This window comes from Polypterus senegalus, chromosome 12, assembly GCF_016835505.1.
Source record: "Polypterus senegalus isolate Bchr_013 chromosome 12, ASM1683550v1, whole genome shotgun sequence".
NCBI lineage: Eukaryota > Metazoa > Chordata > Cladistia > Polypteriformes > Polypteridae > Polypterus > Polypterus senegalus.
In genome coordinates, this window is record NC_053165.1 from 73,108,723 (window position 1) to 73,128,583 (window position 19,861).

The 19,861-nt window shown below is 37.9% G+C and overlaps 2 protein-coding genes across 10 annotated transcripts in view; one reads left to right on the plus strand and one right to left on the minus strand.

The window, feature by feature from the left end:
• Nucleotides 1–10,211, plus strand: part of mtmr3 (myotubularin related protein 3) — a 54,519-nt gene extending 44,308 nt beyond the window's left edge. For 5 of the 7 annotated variants that reach the window (XM_039772263.1, XM_039772262.1, XM_039772265.1 and 2 more), the window contains 2 exons: nt 2,772–2,798; nt 9,331–10,211. In XM_039772263.1, coding sequence (XP_039628197.1) covers nt 2,772–2,798; nt 9,331–9,502 — 199 coding nt within the window. In that variant the 3' untranslated portion in view covers nt 9,503–10,211. The remainder of the gene's footprint in view (nt 1–2,771; nt 2,799–9,330) is intronic. The other 2 variants (XM_039772266.1, XM_039772269.1) reach the window with 1 other exon arrangement.
• A 6,524-nt stretch (nt 10,212–16,735) lies between these two features.
• LOC120541031 (acyl-CoA dehydrogenase family member 11-like) overlaps nt 16,736–19,861 on the minus strand; it is a 35,545-nt gene continuing 32,419 nt past the window's right edge. For all 3 annotated transcript variants that reach the window (XM_039772282.1, XM_039772281.1, XM_039772280.1), the window contains exons 14-15: nt 18,293–18,359; nt 16,736–17,253 (exon numbers count right to left, since the gene is read on the minus strand). In XM_039772282.1, coding sequence (XP_039628216.1) covers nt 17,127–17,253; nt 18,293–18,359 — 194 coding nt within the window. In that variant the 3' untranslated portion in view covers nt 16,736–17,126. The remainder of the gene's footprint in view (nt 17,254–18,292; nt 18,360–19,861) is intronic.

Below are 19,861 nucleotides of genomic sequence, written 5' to 3' on the forward strand. Positions count from 1 at the left end.
ATTATGTAACTGTATTATATGGAATGCCTACAATGTTTCTGCAGTACATAACATTGGATAAAATGCTCATTCTTTACAGCAAAGGCCTGTGTTGGAAGATTATCTGGTTGTGGTTATAATCTGTTTTTTTTTTAAGTCTGCGTATATCCAGCATGAAAATGTACACTTGCGAATTTAGATTGGGGCTGGGTTGGAGCAAGATGCAAGGAATCTTTGTATATTTTGCATAATAAACATTCTGCTAATTTAAAAGGACCATTTCAGTGTTAGGTGTTGACCCATTTTCTGTGGCTTTAGGAAATGTACTGCACATGTCATTGGTATGCAAGTCTGTCCTTTAGGAGTTAGCAAAGGCATTACCCTGGTAACTTCTGGTTTGCATTTACATAGCTGCCTCAAATCTATTTTCTCAATAATTACAATTAAACTTTCTTTATTTTAGAGAGCTCCTTGTTATCAGAAGCTTTACCATTTAGTAATAATTAAATTTTCAGGTACAGACTAGTCTGCAAAATAACTGGTCAGTTTTTTCTAGAGCATATTGGCAAAATCTTGATAGCATGAATAAAGTCTTCAAGCATATATGTCCGACCTGGAGAGCAGGCCACACAGATGAACGTGGACCCAAAGAAGAGGTTATGTTAGGCAGAGGAAGTAGAAACAAAAGTGCACAGATCAGAAATCTTTCTTTCTAGTTTTTCTGGCAAAATCTGTAACTTGACCCTGAATGTTAAAAAAAGATTTAACTGTATTGGCAGAGAAGTGATTTGTAAATTTCCAAAGACATAAAACAATGACTCTGTGGAAATGGCCACTATTGGCAATTAACTGCAAAAAACCTGCTTGCTAACCAAAGAGTTTTGCATCTTCCTTGGACATTACCAAACTTTTTCTTTACATTTCATAGATTGACCATGTGTCTTTTTTCCTGCCCAGCAAACAACCCCATCTTCAGTCATTTTCTCACCCTGTTAGCTATCGGTGCTCTTTATGTGGCACATCAATTGCCTCTGCTGCATTCTTGACTTGCATAAGGCCCATTCTCAGTGAAAAGCATATACGTAGAATAACATATTAAGTATCAAAATATAACAGATAAACACATGTCTGCTAATTTTTCTATAATCTTACCAAATCTTAATCAAATTCACCCAAAGAATTTTTGGTTATTTGGGTTGTTACCCCTAAATATTGATATATCAAAATTTCCATTCTAGCAGATTCCAAATGGCTAAATTTCAGATTTTTAAACTGTTTCTGTTGATAATTGAGTGAGTAAATAAGTTAGTCAACTTTGCATTATTTTATTATATAGATTCTTTGTAGTTTGATTGATTGGAAGATGTTTTACTTTTTATACTGTTTGTGTGTAATTGTTACACTGATTTTTGTAATTTTTTTTTCAACATAATTCCTATATTAGCAATTAACTTCCCTAAGGAGCACATATTACCACATGGTGTAAGAATTTTTTTAATCAAGTGAACGACCGCAGTATGCAAGGAAACTGCACTGGCTTTCTAGTTACTCTGTAGACTTGTTTTATTCAAGTTATACTTGTTTCAACAAATCAGATAAATGCATCATAAGTCAATGTTTAAAGTTAGGACTGTTTATAAGGTAGAAAAATGTTTTATAGAGATTTGCTTTGGTGAATGAATTTAATACTGATGTACCAGGTATATAAATTGAGGGAACATCTCAGTTCATTTGGTTAACTAAATTCAGTTCAAAAGGGTTCATTTTATGCCACTGGTGACTGAAGATAAAATTGCCCACAGGTTCACAAAATTGTACTTGCATGTAAAATTGTAATATGTTTTTTGTCTGTCTAACCAGTTTTTATAATAGTTAATTCTACAGTTTAATTTTTTAAAATGTATTGACCAAATATGAGGGCTATGAAGTAAAATAATGAAAGATTTTATATGTTGTTTATGGTAACATCAGCATATATTACCTTGGACATTTGATTAGGAAAAAGTCAACATTCCTAGAAATTTTTATGTTATGTTAAACTGTCAATGGAAAAAAAATCTGCTAGAAATGTACAAATATTTTATTAGAGAGTTAGGTTAATTAGTATATTGGTATTCTGTATGCATTAGGTTGCATAACATTAGCCAACAGAATAAGAGTAAGAATAAATTAAAACAATGTATATATTTCAGTGCCTTGGTTGTAGAAGTGCACACACCATTTAGCACTGCTTATAACCTAGTTAATTTTTAACAGGTCATGTCTCAGATCTTGTACAAAATAATTTTGATATCTGATGTATATGTTGTTCCAACTGATCTTATTTAGTCTGCAGCAGTGTAATTTCGCATATGACCCTTCTGTAATAACAATGTTCTGATTTTGCAATTTAAATTGATTCTTATGTCATCTACTTTGAATTATGTTGGACTTTTTATTATCCAATGAGGTATTTGCAGGTTATTCTCATTGTCAAATAATATTGCAGACTAAGTGAAACATACTTTCTGCTCTAAGCTGTTCTTGCTTTCAGACAGACCCAAAGTCTACTTAATCTTGCATGGCCACATAGGCTGCGCATCCATCAGGTTATGAGTCTTTTTGGAGGTGGAGTTTATTGGTGTTCTAGCCTCCTGCAGTTTGAAAGTATTTTTTTTTTAATCCAAATCTGTGCACTTCTTGTACGTTTAAAGCCAGTGTGTTCTTCCTGCACACTGTGAATCTGAGTATTGCCCAGCTTTGCATTGCCTTCTGACTGGTATTCCTCTTCGCTGTTTCCCTCTTCTTTGCAGAGACAGAGAGACTGTTGAGGATTCTTGGTGAGAATGTTTTCTATAATGGCATAACTCTGCTGTTTATTGCATTACTCTTTTCTCACTCTTTTAATTCTAATGAATATTGCATTTTGTTCAAATAATCTTTGCACACCAGGGCATCATTTTTTTTTTTTAATTGATTTTGTGCAATTTTACTCGCACTTTCTAACTTAATAGGCTACATTTTAGCTTTTTAAAAATCACATCAGTACAGAGAATACATTTTTATTCAATTGCAAGTATTTGAAGATGCAGTGTAAATGGTATATTGCAATACACTTTGCAGAAAGTGTATTTTTATTAAATCTGTAACTAAAACCACAAATTCACTTTTATGTTTTCTCTCTTGCAATTAGGATCTTGAAAAGGCATATAGGGATGTTGATCAACTTATTAAAAGGAATTTATTTTAATGTGATTCCTAGAAGGAGAATTTTTGTGTTTTTGGAAGGGTGCATTGTTTATTCATTGAGCGCTTTTTTTTTTCTTCAAGTTTTATTTTCTCCCATAATAATTAAACAAAATATACTTCAATGCAAAATATACAATTTTAATATTATGCACAAAGATGTTACATTTTGTCACAAAGTCAAGTAATAGTTGTAGAGATGTTTTTGTATGATGTCTGAATAAATTTTGAAATTTAAGCAGTATCAAAAATATGTTCCTTTTATAAAATAATAAAATTAGGAAGTCCATTTGAATTTAGCTCATTCAGATATTAGGCAAATCTACAAATCAGTGATTTTCATTACAATAGTGAAGTATAATATATAATTCTTTTTTTTTGGTTTATTTCCCTGGTATAATTCAGCACACTTGTAGGTTTGGTTGTGTTACTTAAGAGTGTAGTGTTAAATTGTTAAAGAATGAATTGATATTACAATCGGGACAAAACCCTGACTTTTGGCAATCTTTGAAGTAATAAAGAATTTCATTTAGAAAAAATTGTTCCTAACTCATAAAGTTGAAGTTAACACATTTACTCCTCATAAGCTCACGATGCACGTGTGTATGGCTTTGCAACTTAACTAACTTTGTTACCTTCTTGCATGCAATAATCTACAAATATCATGTTTGTCTGTGAAACATCATTTCCTCTTGAATTTGTAAAGCTTAAATTTGGTAAAAATGTGCAAAATTGAGGAAAAGGAAACAGCACTGATTATTACTATTTATTTTGGTGTGGCCATTAACAGATAATCATTGTAGCTCTATATAGCAATTTACTTTTGCCACAAGATTCACATTCATCAGCTAATAATGTGTGATAGTGGATTTATATATTTATGTTTTAATAATGACACAAATCTATATACTGTGTCAGTTGAGGGCAAATATGAAATCTTAAACTGGATAAAATGGCAAACACAATATTTGGAAAAATGTAAAAGTGCAGTTATATTTAATATTTGATGAATACACCAAACATTTCAGTTACTGAAGTATGTAATTTCTATTACTTTGTTTGAAATCACTACCGACCATATATGCACCCACATTTATTAAACAGCACTTATCAGACTCAACATGATTCATAATTAACATTGAACTTGGCATTGTTTCTCCATATTTTATAGACGCACCAGGCTTAATTGAAGTCCATACTTTTTCAGGTGATAAAAATAAAAGATGCTGCCATCCTATTCTGTTTACAGTGGCATTTTAAAGACAAAGCCAGTTCAAAGATGCTGCCAAGCAACATCATTCATCTAGATATTTTTACATGTCTGTTTCTGTGAATATTAAATGCATTTCTTTTGCGCATGAACTGTATCAACCTATTTTGAAAGTCGCCTTTTAAAGGTTTTCCAAAGATTTGTGTCAGCAGTGAATACACAGCTGCTTCACACATAAGATGAACAGTAGACTGAAAAAAAACTAGCTAGTGATTTAATGAATAGTTCAAGGGTGTTGTACCGTGTTAGCCATTATGAATGTAGTGAGAAATCAAGCAAAATGACACCTTTTATTGGCTAACTAAAAGGATTATAATACGCACGCTTTAATCATCTTGCTTGATGAAAGGGCCTGAGTTGCCTCGAAAGCATGCATATTGTAATCTTTTTAGTAAGCCAATAAAAGGTGTCATTTTGCTTGATTTCTCACTACAATGAATAGTTCATAATGGTAAATTGTAGCCAGAAACAGCTACATGTGTATAAATTGAGTAAATTCAATTTGGTTCCATTTAGCAGCCGAGCAGTGTATCAAAAAAATTGAAAGTTCTAAAAACCATACTGCTGGTCTGACTGTTTTGGCATAGATATTAATAAATAAAAAATAAAAAACAGCAGAAACTATAAAATACAGATTGAATATCTTGGACTGTCTAGAGCTTCTCGTTGGGGAAATACCATAATGTTACTCTCTGCTACATACATTTTCATATTTTAGTTAAGAGTGCAAATAGTCTGCCTTCAAACATCTGAAATTCAGTTTGCAGACAATCTTAAAAACACAGTTGTCACTTTTTGACTCACCGTTCAAGAATCCCATAAAAACTAGAGAAAATTCAAATTTTCTGCATCAGAGTAGAATATAAGATGTTCACAGTTGTGAATTTATAAACCAACCTGGGATTAACTTAAATATCATTATGCAGTAGTCAATATTATTTAATATTTCTTATTAATTAAATCTTTTCTTGTATATACATTGTATATGTACTTTCCCCAAAAAAAGCATTTTATTTGGAAAATTGCACTGTAAAGAAAATTTATGTATAGGGTTCAAACACAGTGTTATAATGTTGCAGCTTCTATAAAAATATCCTTTATTTTGCAAGATATATGATAAACAAAACATGCAGATTTGATTACATGGCGATTACTGAAAATGTGAAGCAAAATGATAAAATAAGACTTGATTGATGCTGAAATAAAATTGAATGAAGAATTGCTAGAATTTCCTGAAATCTTTAACAAATGAGAATAACTATGATTGGTTAAAACTGAAAAAACATTACAATCTCCAGTATGAAGGGCGGTTTGTTAACTCTTTCTTTGCTGTTTTTATTTTTATTATTTTTCTGAAAGATAAGCCACATTTTCCACTGAAGTATTGTTGGTAGCAAAATCATAATGACGGTTAAATAGGTCTAATGTGAAGGGATGAACAGTTTTATTTAGTAGCATCTGATTTTCAAAGGGCAGTCTCATCAGTTGATATGTAGATTAAATTATTACTATATTAATTATAAAAGGTTACAAAAAGAATATACCATTTCAAGTTTGCATTACAAGTTGTTAAAAACAGTCTCTTGTTCTCTTAATTTTAAAACTCTTACATTTATAAAATTAAAACTGTAAAATGTGGAGGTGGTTATCTTTTTACATTCTATACGTTTTTCTTTTGTTAATGTCTTCTGTATAAAACGCTATAGTGACACTGCATTTTAGCACTGTATGCAGTTCTGTAGGTGAACCAAGGATCAAGAGACAAGGGAATACAACAGAGTTGTGTAGACCTTATGCAACTAATTAATTTAAAAAGGTATTATTTAAACCTATCAACTGATTTTTTTAATAATACATTCTAGTGTACATAAAGATTAAAAAAAATAAAATACAGGGAAAACTTCACATGTTGCTGGGAAAAATCAAAGATGTAATGTAGCTTTGTGTTAAACTGGATTGATGGGTTGATTATTTTGTGCATTTTTTGTAAAATTAGTTTTTATATTCTTTTTGGCATGTCAGTGCTTTTTTGTATAAATGTAATAAGCAATATAAAAAAGAGAAAATGCCTGATGTATCAAATGAGTTCCAGGTGTTGCTACACCAGCTTGATAGCATGTGTAATATTTCTGTTTTCAAAGTTTTGTTTAATACGAATGCAAGAAAATGTAAGTTGATTGCAGGATATTTTTCACTCTGAGATAAATCTCAAAGAAGAGGAAAATGGGAATTTGGACAGACAAACTGCACCTCTTTATTCATGGCCCCTAACATATATTTTCCTCTTGTATGCATTATACTTTCAGCTGAGTATTCATTAGTTCACAGCTCTAGCACAAACAAAGGTTTGATTTTTGTTGAGGCATGTTGCAGACTGGTCTGATTCAGTCACAGGGAATGTGAAACTACACAACTGGCAGTCACAGTAAAGTGCCACGAATTATTAAAAATAATAATCATGTTGCAATTACCTGTTGAAAAATGCTAATGTGATTTTTGCATGGCAAAGCATATGCTGGGGCCCTGGAACAGAGACTCCAATGAATAGCCCATTAACCTTAAATCCAACAGTTTCACTTTTGTCCTGGTCGTAGCTAAGATACTTGAATGTTCATTAGCGTTTACCAGTCCTGTTTACATGTCCATTTAATGGCTTTAAATTAAAGTTTATAATTGTGTATCCTGTAGTGTCTTCTAGAAGGTACTGTACTTTGGAAATAGTTTCTGTTCTGTTTGCTGCATGTTATTTTGATCATGTTTTTATAGAGACAGCATTTCATTCTTATACTTTTTTAATCCTTTTAAAGTAAAGATGGAACTTCTTTAAAGATATGTTTGTCTCCCTGCATATTCCTTATTTTTTGCTGACAGCATATCAAGACACTAATTGATAGAACCTTAGGGGTGAAGTTTGGCTTTTTACAGAAGCCCTTTCAATATATACTTAAATAGGTAGATAAATGAGTAAATTAATAATTACATATGCACAAAAACAAACCGTGAGAAATACAGAGCTTCTTAAAAATGAGGTTGATATAGTATGTAGGCTCAGGGAGTCTAAGAATTGCACATTTGCTTTTTGTGGATGATTGTCTTCATCTTGGCTTAGACCTGTTAATTTCTGAGTATGATGTAACAAGTTGAGATCTCCCAGTCTGATTTCATGATCCTGTCCAGGAAAAAATGGCTAGCTTTCTGCTGGTAAGGACCAAGCAACTGCCTTATCTGGTAAAGTTATAGAATGTGTTTAGAGTTGATTGTAAGACCAACAAATCAACGTAGCAGTGACTGTTTTGCTTATTACTGGAATGCGATGATCAAGTATGAGCTAAACCCATGGATTAAGGTTTTCATTTATGACTTAAGGTCATAAATGTTCTTTTGGTAGAGTTAGTGGGCACATTGTCAAGGAAAAGGTGTGAAGTTCATCGACATTGAGGACCCTGGAGCTGAAACGCAGCTTATCAAGATGAGTAGCTCATTAACTTAAATATTAGTGTAGTTAGGATGTGCCCTGGCTGTCTTCTTCAAGAGTTGTTGCTGTATGTTTTTCTTAGTCTGTTTTCACCATGACTGTGTGTATGAGTTTTAAATATTTATGTTAAATATGTTTAAGGCATGTGGTTTTAGTGAATGAAATTAAAGTATTTCACTATATATCATTTAAGGTACTCATTATTTTAGTTGGTAATTGAAAGTTTGGAAAAAAGGTGGGTGGGTGAAGTGGACATTGGCCAATAAAAAAAATAACAAAATTGCACTTAAGATAGACACAGAAAAAATATTACAGCCATTCCACCTCTTCTATATCTACTGTATGTTTGTCTATATGGATAACATTTTTTTCTAAGGCAACTTGGGTCACTAATGTTGAGCATTTATCTGGATTCTTCACTGGCTTATTGTTGATAAAACTAGGTTAGCATGGTGGGTGGACATCGATTCGGATGCCTTAGTCAAATGCCATTAATGCTGGTGGAATGCTGTATGGAGACAACTATATGTACAGCATGGCAACATTTTATTCATTGACTTTGAGAACTTTTTCTAAACTTTATATAATCACATGTTGTTCTTATACTGATCATGTACTGAAAAGTATCTATATACTTCAAAGATGACGCACAAAGCTTATGTTCAATAATCATGGCGATTAATTTTAATTATAATTGTAATTATCTGATTCGCATTTCTGGTACAAATTACAAAGCATTGCTTTGTTATGGTCTACTTACGTGCCTGTGTGCAAGGCTACCATCTGTTAATACACAATTACTTTGTTCGGTGATATTTTATTGACATTACCTCTAATAGATGAATATCTCAGTTCCTAATTCTTATTACCTGAATTGTAGGTTTACTCTAAAATTTTAAATTGGTTTTGAATCTTTGCAGTCTACAAAGAATGTTTCCACCATCAAAGTGGCCTTTGAGTATCACAGTGGTGCAGTTGTAGTACTGCTGCCTTGCAACAAGGAGACTGGCTTCAAAACCTTGGGTGTGCCCTGCATGGAGTGTGCGTGTTCTCCCTATGTCTGTATGGGCTTCCTCTGATTACCTTCCACAGTCCAAAGACATGCAGGTTAAGTGAATTGGCACTGCTGGGTGCATGTGTGTCTTCTGTTTGCAATAGACTAGCGCCTTGTCCAGGTGTTGTTTCTGCCTTGCTCCTGATGATTGCTGGGATAGACTCGAGCTGCTTTGCAACTTTATCCAGGATAACCTAGTTAGGAATAAAGATGGATCGAAGGATGGCCTTCCTGTAAAGGCGTTGTTCTGAACATATTTAGCGGAAAATGAGTAATGCCTAAATGTTGTCTTTTTTTTTTTTTTTTCTTTCATTTGTTTTTTCCCAGGAACTGTGGAAATGTGTTTTGCGCCAGTTGCTGTGATCAGAAGATACCTGTTCCTAGCCAGCAGCTGTTTGAGCCCACCAGGGTGTGTACGACTTGTTATAACCACCTGCAGCCCAGTGGGACTGCTTTGGAGATGGACATGGAAAAGCCTATCGCTGCCAGCTCCAATTAGTGAGTGCAGCCCACCTGTTTGGTATGGAGGAAAGGGTGAGGACATGGCTCTCCTTAAACACGCACATGTGCTATGGAATGGACAGGCAAGGAAAGGATTTAAAGAAAAAGTTGAAGCACTTTGAAAATATTGCTGCACAGGAGTGTGAGAACATCACAAAGTAACGTTGGAGGTTCTGCTGCAGAAAGGATCCTTGGTGGGCTGAGTTTTGAAAAGCTTTGATAAATGGCATTTAGCTCACAGTAATGGTAATGCAGCCTAGTAAATTGGGAGGCCAAAGGTGTTGTTTTCTTTTTTTTTTTTTTCTTTCTCAACCATTGTTATATGCTGCTTTTATTCTGAACTTTTTGAGGCACCTTCACAACACAAAAGAATAAAGAAGTCTTTTCTTGTGAGCTTCTCAAAGTAAAAGGGCACCTTAAAAGTCTCTGCGTTTGCAAGGCTTTGACCAGATGAGAGAGAAATTGGCACAGCCTATGTTGGAGGCTTTTGTATGCTTTTGAAGATGGGAGTATGTTCTTTTTGTGACTCTATGGTGTTTCGGTTAGTTCTATTGGTGAAGGCAGCATTGCTTTAGTGAGTAAATAGTGAGCATAAGGCTGCAATTTCCAAAGTGTCCAGAAATCAAATGCAAACATGGGCCTTGATCTGCTTCCAGTAGGGTTGCTCAGGGATGTAAATTATATAAATAAAATGAATTCCCAACAAATGAGGCTCCTGTCTAAATCGCAAAAAATCCAAAATGGTCTGATCAGCATTGTGGCCTCCTAAGGTACGTGCTTTGGTCTTATTGCTGCTGCTACCTTTGCTTTACAGATATTTGAGGGTTAGCTCCTCTTATTGCTAATGTTTTGCTTTTTTTCTTTTCTTTTTTTAATTTGTACACTTTCAAATGCATGTTTACATTTTTTCAGAAGATTCATAAAGAATAAAAATGTACAGGATTAACCCTAAAAATAAATACTAGATGTAATGCTACAAACTGATGTTTAGATGGGAAGATGTATACAGAAAACATTTTTTTTTTCTTAGTTACAAGCAGTGTCCTTGTACCTTAGGATCCTAGAGAGTCCTGGTGTTATTGGATGCAGACTGGCAACCATCTCGGATAATGTCCACTCACTCAGGAAGGTGACTTTTAGAAATGGGTGGAGGGATGAAGACATACTTACAAAGAAAAATCAGCTTCAGAAAGTTTACAATTATAATTTAAAGCTTTCAGAAATGGTGTGGCTTCTTATCACTATTTAATTTGTGCTTTTGTTTGATATTTATTTTCCTGCATGGTTCAGACTATTTATTTAGAATATGTTCTCCATCATGACACTATCCACAGGAGTAAAAAATGACAGGCCATTATGGACAGCCAGACTTGACATAACCAGTACTGCTCAGTTTCTTTGTACTCAGAGTAGCATTCTTTGCAGTTACCCTTGTTGGAGTGGAGCTATGCTGTCAGAGTATTTCTGAGAAAGGAGTTGGTGGGGTGAGGGCTCTCCTGTCACAAAAGCCAATAACTATGCGATACCGATTGGTGAATGGGGCACTTCAGCATGGACTTTATGTTATGAAGCCAGTGAATTAATAACACCACCCACCCTTACCCCAAAGAAGGTAAGTTATCTACACATAGTTTGTAGCCATGGCCGAAACAGAGTGAACATAAATTATTTGATAAGTTGAGAATCTATAGAAGGCAATGATGGACAACACCAAACATCTTGAACACATCCATGAAAAACCTTTAAAAATCTTTAGTCAAGAGTCCTATCTTCAATTCAATAGCATGACCCTATGTGAAGGGGCTTCCTGTTTGTGGCCTACTTTTATTTTCCATAGGTACTTATTTAACAATAATTTTACAAAGATACATGTTTTTGCCTTGTGAAAAAACAAAAAGGTGGTTTGAAATGTAGATTATGGGGTGAAACGGTGGCGCAGTGCTAGTGCTGCTGCCTCACAGTAAGGAGACCTGGGTTCGCTTCCCAGGTCCTTCCTGTGTGGAGATTGCATGTTCTCCCCGAGTCTGTGTGGGTTTCCTCCCACAGTCCAAAGACATGCAGTTTAGGTGCATTGGTGATCCTAAATTGTCCCTAGTGTGTGCTTGGGGTGTGTGTGCCCTGCGGTGGGCTGGCGCCCTGCCTGAGGTTTGTTCCTGACTTGTGCCCTGTGCTGGCTGGGATTGGCTCCAGCAGACCCCCATGACCCTGTGTTAGGATATAGCGGGTTGGATACTGGATGGATATATAGATTATGTAACACGAGTTGTGTCAGATTATTTTCATGTTTTTATATTGTTTTCTGATGTTCAGTGTTGGTCTCCATAAGTTCCTTTTCAGTCAGAAACTGTCTGTGTTCTCCATGAAAACAGGATTTGAAATGAAACGAAACACATGGGGTAAGTTTAATACAAAAAAAGGTGGAGTATGCCTTTAAGAATGTCCTATTCGCAATACTGCAGTTTAATGGGATATGCGCTGATTGTTATAAAATTAATATGAAAGGTACAGCTCCTCTCACTGACCTGTGGTTTTAGTCTTGGTTATTGAGCAGCATTGTTTAGCCAGAATGGGGGATTGGGGGTATGGCTTACATCTGCTGTTCTGCTGGATGGGCTGAAGACCTGACAGGAGAAGGACAGTCAAGCTAATCTCATATACAGACACTTGACATGGAGATATGTATAAGTATATCCTGCCTTTTTCTGTCTAGTGGTGAGGAGTTAGGGACCATTGGTTGTTTGGGCACAGATTCTAGATTTAGAGACAAGTCAGTGGAAGGAAAAGAAGGTGATCAAGTTGAGAGAAGGCAACTTGTGTCAACTTATTTGTTGGCATAGATTTTCATTGTGTGCATGATGTTCGGGCACAAGTGCTTCCTGTTGATTTTCTAACGGAATGCTTTTTCTTTTGACTGTGTTGTGCCAATTTCTCGAGTCAAGAGTGGCATCATCAGACCAGAAAAATGTGGTTTGCGTTAACTCTGAACTCGTATGGTAAAATTGTTTGAAAGTCCTTGTTGCGTGTAAAATTGTACTGTTCACTTCCATATCTTTATGCAAAGGTTAAACGATTATTTTTACAACACAGACAATCCTATTGTGCCATCCAATGGGGCAAAAAAGTACACAAGCTGTTCGGATTGATGTCTCTGGCGCACACAACAGGGACACCACCTGAACAACAAACCTGCTGCGCTCTTGATAGACGGCTGCACTGGACCATGTGTTGTGCTTTATTCATCCATTAACGTCATCCATTGACTCTGGCCAGAGGTAGTATAGATTATTCGGACTGTTTCACTTGCTCATTATAATTGCATGTATGGTAACACACAAGTTTTAAGCACTGTGAAAGTGCATTTCTTACTCATTTACAGTTACGTCACAAGCCCTTAACATACATTTCTTTAGGTTTTCATAACACTTAACAAAGCAGCAGCATCTGTGCACTGTGATATAGCAAAACTCAACGTTGAGTGAACAGAGGGAGCTTAATTGAGAACATTTTCTTAATTTTTAGTATACAAACTGTGAATCCTACATAATTCCTTTCCATTACTTCACAAGTAATAACTACCTTCCTGTCAAAGTCACATTACACAGGAATGTAGAATAACTGATCTACTGATGTGTTATAGGTGTTCGGAAGCCTTTGTTAAGGTCTTGGTACATAAGAGTAAATGAGTAAAACATGCGTTTTTTGCAGTGTTACCGTAATATCTTAAATCAACTTAAATTAACTGGTACGTTGTTTGTCTGCTGGTAAAAATCGACACACTGTCCCGTTGTCGTTAGCCGTCTCTTAACCTACCCCATCGTTGCTTTGCTTCCGTCGTCTAGCATAAGTGTCAACACTGGACTTCCAAATGAGTGGAGTTGACTCCAACAGGTGCCAGTAGAGTCCAATGGCAGAGGTCCGCCTGATTCCACAATACTTAAGATTAGGGTTATCTGGAACATTGCAGTAAATCAATCTGCTCCGTCTAATTCGAACTCCATGATCGGTTGCGTTCAGAGGGGGTGTAACGATAAAGAGGTGCAAAAAACGTTAAAAATAGGCTACAAAAACAGGAAAAAACAAATACAATAAGGTAATACAGCCAACTGTTTTTAAAAAAATATAAAACGAATGTCAACAGGATATTCTATTTTTACTCCACTCCTATTTAAAAGTATGCAATTGAGATAACAAAAAGATGTCAAAGATACTATAACATCAAAGCGCAATTTAGTACTCCTGCATTACCAGTAACGAGCGGCAATATCCTGATTTTTTTTTTTTTTGGAATGATAAAGTTAGTTGTCCCATCACCTTCAAGGAAAAGTGCACGATTGGGAATCGCCAAGTGACCTAACGTTATGTAATGACTTATGTAATGGGAAGTTGACCGTTTGGGAGAAAGAGCTGAAGTCCCGTCGAGAGAACCAGGAGAGATTACAAACAGCGCGGAATTTTAACACCAATACAGTGGAGTCACCACAAGGCGGCAGCACTAGACTCTGAAGACTGTGAGAATTCGCAAAACATTAGTCGGCTGAGTGAGAGAGTGGAACGTTCGAAGATCACCCGAGGTACCAATGTTTGTCGGCTTTCCGTCTGTTGATTCCAACACCGAGACCTTCCATATGTCAAAGCAGATTATTTTTTGTTTTGTTTTTCATGCCATTAGACACGAAGTGCCCGGCAGCATGGTGGCAGACGGGTGAGCCTGGTACACAAGTCACCGATGAGCGCCGTTTTATATAATTTTACCGGCCGCCTCTGACTAATTAATTAAAAAAAAAAAACAACGAAATTATCAGCGCCCCTGAGCTAACGGGAGCTTCCTGCAAGGCACCCGAAATGGACGGGTCTAAAATACCGAAGGACTTGTGAAAGATTACACCTAGCTTTACAATGCTAATGCGCAGGCTCAAATGACAATCTGTGTTAGTAATACATTAGGAAAAAAAATCAGTGACTGCGGTATTTTAGCTTTTAAAGCGTACAACCGGGAAATCGAGTAAAACAGCACCCCGACGTTAGAGTTGGCCGGGGAAATCGGTGCAGGAACTAGGTCAATTCTGATTGAGCGAGAGGTGTATAACTGGGCGGTGACTCGGAAGCAGCTCATTAAGACGAGTGTGAAGTTAGTCGAAGATACGGAGACGGGCCTCGTCTTAATGATTGTTCGGTGTCACCGTTGTTGTTTTTTTACTCTCATCTAAATAATAAGAATAACAAAACTAGAGTGCGTTTTGCTTAAAAAGAAAAATTGGAGTTAATATGTCTTTAAGATCACGTGACATTGGAACCCGCATCTTAAATTTGTGCAATTCCCAGTTCATCCCTCACTGCAGCCCGAATGAAAATAACCTTTCTGGGTTTGTGCCACGGGCGTCCACAGTTTCGTTTTTAAAATGTACTTCTACTGAAACCCGTGCCCGTTTCCATCTATGCTGTGCTGCGCAAAAGTGTGCACAGACGTCTGCCAGTTGCTGCAGGTGCACGTGCGCAAGAAAGAGCGCTTCTATAGGCTGAAATAAACACTAATAATAACATCACGGCCAGATGGCAAGACAGAGGGACCCGATTCACTATTAATGATCATCTGATTGTAATATACGTCCTGCTCGTCGTCTGTTTTACCCACTGTAAACCTGCCAGTTCGTTAGGCTGATGCTGCATTGGCTTTTCACTGTCGCTCATCCGTCATGGCCACACCTACATCCCCCCCCGGCAGCCGCACGACCTGTCCCGCGTGTTTTTCTCCTAGGTCCGCTTTTCGCGATTCTGCGCTCTGTTTAGATGTACAGTAGCTGATGTGATGAGAACGTCTGAACCGTTCAAACCTCTTAGCTAATTTTTGACGCTATTTAATATAAATAGGAGACAATGGCCAAAGCCATGGTAACCTAACGAGCCTGCGGTAATGAGAAATGTGACATCCTGACGATCCTGGGGTCACGGTGGCTGCACCTCAACTCATTAGACAAAGTTAGACACTGTCCAGCGAACCAGTTTCCATTCAGCTGACACCAGAATGACGACATGGCTGTAGGGGGGTGGTTTTGCCTGCTGCCCTCGTGGCATTTTTCCCATCCTGCAGTCTCTGGAATTAACAAAGAACGGGGTCTTAAAAGTAATGTTTGTGTGCCGTTGAGACGGGTCTGAAGATGACGGCCATGCTGAGTCTTTCAAAAAGAACAACACGTCACTCCTCGTGCCACCTTCAGCGAACGTGTGGCAGCCCACCAGACAACACACTTATTTGATCGTACCATGCTGAAGGGCTCAATAGCTCGTCACAAGTCCTCACAGTGACTCCTCAGACTCGCGCTTTCCCAAATCTTTGTTCCCATTGCAAATGTTTACAGATCACCGAGACGGAATTCGGCTCGGATAAGTACACAGCTGAAAATCACTCGTTAAATGGCGCTCTCGTGGATACGCGCAACGGCCTTCTGAATTTGCGCTCGAACAGAATTTTAAGATTTTAATTTTTCAGTCCGCGTTATGGCACGATATTAATTAATCGCCGTAATTTGATTTTATCATAACTTTTTTTTTTTTGTATTCTCGCACGAGTATTGTCATTTTGTGGAAGGCCGCGACCGCTTGGATGCTTGGTAACGGGCACTGGAGGTCATGTCACGTGAGGTCATGTCACGTGATGACACCGAAGTAACGGTCCTTCAGCTGGCTCTCCTCGGGTTCATTCACCGTCCTAGTTGTGATATGTAAAGTGTCTGCTTTCGATTTCTTTGGCTACGACTTTCCACATGTGTCCTGACTTCGATTTTGGTTCACGTTTTTGAGTTTAGACGTTGATTAGGTTTTCATTCTTGGTTTTGATGACACTCGTTACTTTAATTTAGGATTTTTTTTTTCTCGGTGGTCAGCACTGTTCTACAGATTCTGCCGCATGTTCACTCCCCCACGTACAGGGTGCTGCCCCTTCAGCCTTCAGTGTTAATTTTCGCAGTGCCCCGACTATTGGAGTGTATTTTGTAATGCATGTATAATAAAATGCATTGCATTTGTCATTCTAACAGAGAGCGCATCAGAAACAGTATTTTGTAATAAAATTCATTACTATAAATATTTGTGATGTGCCATCTGTTGGAATGACAAATGCAATGCATATCTGTCTGTTTTATGTCATTTAGTATGGGATTCGTAAAAACAAGAGTTTTTTTTTTTTGCTGTGGCATCTGTTGGAATGACAGAGATATAATAATTGAACAAACACAAAGATACTTGGACGCTTTTCCTTTTATTAAGGTTGATTTCCTAAAAATAAAAATTCAGAGTACAATTTGTGCGGCTTCTAGTAAGTAAATGTGCTCTTTACAAATTAAGTTTCTGCTACCACTGTCTAGATATAAGAACAGTTTGTACATAAGGCACTTTAAGAATTCATATTATTAGAAAGATTTGGATGATAACAGGCCACCTGGCCCAAAAAAGCTAACCAGTCCTGTCCCTTTAGTTCCATTATTAGTGTAAATGTTACCCAATTTATTTTTGTAAAGGGAGGCACCAATCAAGTCAAACAGCACAGTTTGCTTTTCATATTTCATTAACTTGGTAGTACAGTGGTAGACCCCCAAATGAGAGGAGGTGAGAGCAGCACTGAGTTGTTACAGTCGTCCACGGGGTTGTGGGCTGCTGTCGTAAACCAAGGCAGTGTCTTGGGTGAAGGTCTCTTTGTTGTAGCAGCATGTCTTCTCATTGGTAGAAACGGGACACAAGTCCTGCTCGCACCATCTGTGAAAGAAAAGCAGTTAGTGGTCGTGGATTAGGAGTCCAGGCACACAAAGAGCAAATCCGTTGTGATAACTACAGGCTGGCGCATCCCATCATTAACAATGGGAAAGTAAAGAAGATGCTGCAGCAAGCTTGATGTACATCTCTCCTGAGGCTGCCACCATCTTTATATGAATCAATATAATGATATGGTTTAGCATAACCAGACCTTCAAGTGGCTAATTGGAGGTCAGCAAGCTTCTTGTTTAAAACATGTTTGGTCCTCCTGAAGGTGATGTCGCTTTACACGACTGCCAATTGGAGGGTACGTCAGACTTGCCAACTGTCCCTGCTGATCTCGTTGAAATGACAAATGTAATGCGTAGGTCTCTGTTATATGCCATTTGTTATGGGATTTGTAAAAGCAGTGTTAATATTTGTGCTGCGCCATCTGTCGGAATGCCAACAGATGGATTCTGCTGGATTTCATAAAAGCAAAGTTAATAATTCAGATGCACAACGAGTTGGAATGAGAAATGCAATACAGATGTCTCTCTGTTATATACCATTTGGTATGAGATTCATAAAAGCAGAGTTAATATTTGTGATGCACCATTTGATGGAATGACAATTGCAATGCAAATTTCTGTGTTATATGCCATTTGGTATGGAATTTGTAAAAGCAGTGCTAATTTTGGCGCCATCTGTTGGACTGACAAATGCAGTGCACATCTGTGTTATATGCCATTTGGTATGGGATTAATAAAAGCAGTGTTTATTTTTTTTTTTTTTTGCACCATTTGTTGGAATGACAACTGCAAAGCATTTTATCATTAAAAATATTGAAATGACCGCAGCAATTTACACATCTGAAACTCACTGTGCATGTCAAATGTAGCGACTGTGTGACGAGTTTCCAGCACAATCTCATTTGCCCCTTTTTGGTGACCGGGCTGCCTGACAGAGCCATGGCTGGCAGTTCTATGTGTTGTCCGTTCCGTTTTGTTTTTCACCACCTCACACTTGCGATGCGCTACTACATTTTGTAAATTTCTCTTACCTTTGAGCAGCATAGACGTCGGATGAAGAGGATCCCTCCCAGGCGGCGTGGCTTGAGAGCAGAGTACCTGCATAAAAACAACAGGAGACGTTTAGCCAGAACTGCAGAGGTGCCACGGTACAGCTGCACACATCATCCACCTGCCTAGAGTTGGCCCAACAGCAAATCGGGTAAAAAAAAGTCTGGAAACCCGATTTTGTTAAAGTTAATTCTGTATGAAAAAAGGAAGAGCATAGGGAGCGAGAACCTGCATCTTGGCAACTCGCTAAAGAACTTCTGCACAGAGGCTGACCTTACGGCTTTAGACAAAGTGCAGCACACCTTATGATGGCCGAGGGGCCTGTTGGTGCTCCACTAGTGGCTACACATGGAAATCTTACTCTCGTACAATGCAAGAAACTGTAAATTGGGATTAACGGACACGGGTGTTTTGCACCTCACAAACAAAGGAGAAGTTCGTCTGTCTAATGCCTTCAGTTTTATGTGCCACAACAGAATGAGGAAAAAAAATCATAAAGCGCCGATATTGTGGCTTGTCACACGTGTGCGCCAGAGGTCTCCCTCGCAGGTCTTCTCAAGGTATGTAACAACCCACCAGGACGACCGACAGGGGCCGCTGCCACTAACACCATCTTGTCTTTCTCCCCTTACAGTACCAAGGAGCCGCCCATTGAGGACACTTCGCTCCGCCCCTTTCTGTCCCACCACCATAAATCCCGGGTGTCCCAGCAGGTGGTGTCACTTGTGGCCCAAGCGAGCCGCAGGATGGAGTTCTGTCAAAGCAAGACAGGGGGGATATGAGGGGATATGCGCCAAGAGGCATCCTCGGACGAATAAAAGGGACGACCTGTTTGGTGTCCCACAATTTCTCAGTTGGTGAATCTGTCGTTACCACACCCGGCCACAAGCGAAATGCTACAGCACCAGCTCCTTCAGGTAAAGGGTCTCATGTGACTGTGGTTTAAAGACATCATGCTGTCGCCTAACTTGACACTCCCAGTGACTTAGTTGTCAAGTATAACATACCCTACAACTAGAAGATGAGTAACATGCCTTCGACTTGCAATGAATTCACCTTCCCAGGAAACAACAAATGCAAACTGGGATTGAGAAGTGGCCAGCCTTCTGTTATTTCCAGCATTAGCGCCATTGTCATCCCAGTCATCGCTGTTGCACCCTCCATAACCTCACACAGGCGAGCGTTACGATCCAACTGGACTTACTAGCGTCTGCACACCCTCACTGAATCCTCCCAGTATGGACCTCCCAGTCCAGAGCCAGGCCCACACTGCCTGGTACAACGTCAAAGTCCTCTCAGGCTCCATAAGTTCGGACCCCCTAACACTTTTTAAAAAAAGGGGACTGTCTACAATTATGGTTTTCAAGTTTTTTTTGGTGTCCACATTTTGCACCCTTGTTTTAGTCCGTATCTGTTTATTTATTTTTTTCCTTGTATGCCAGGCTGCCGACCATAAAGAAGGTGACTTTCAAGATCGGGACAAGTGACAAATGTTTACAGGTATGTAGAGGGACCCCTCATCATGTTTGGGACAAAAACACTGTTGTTTT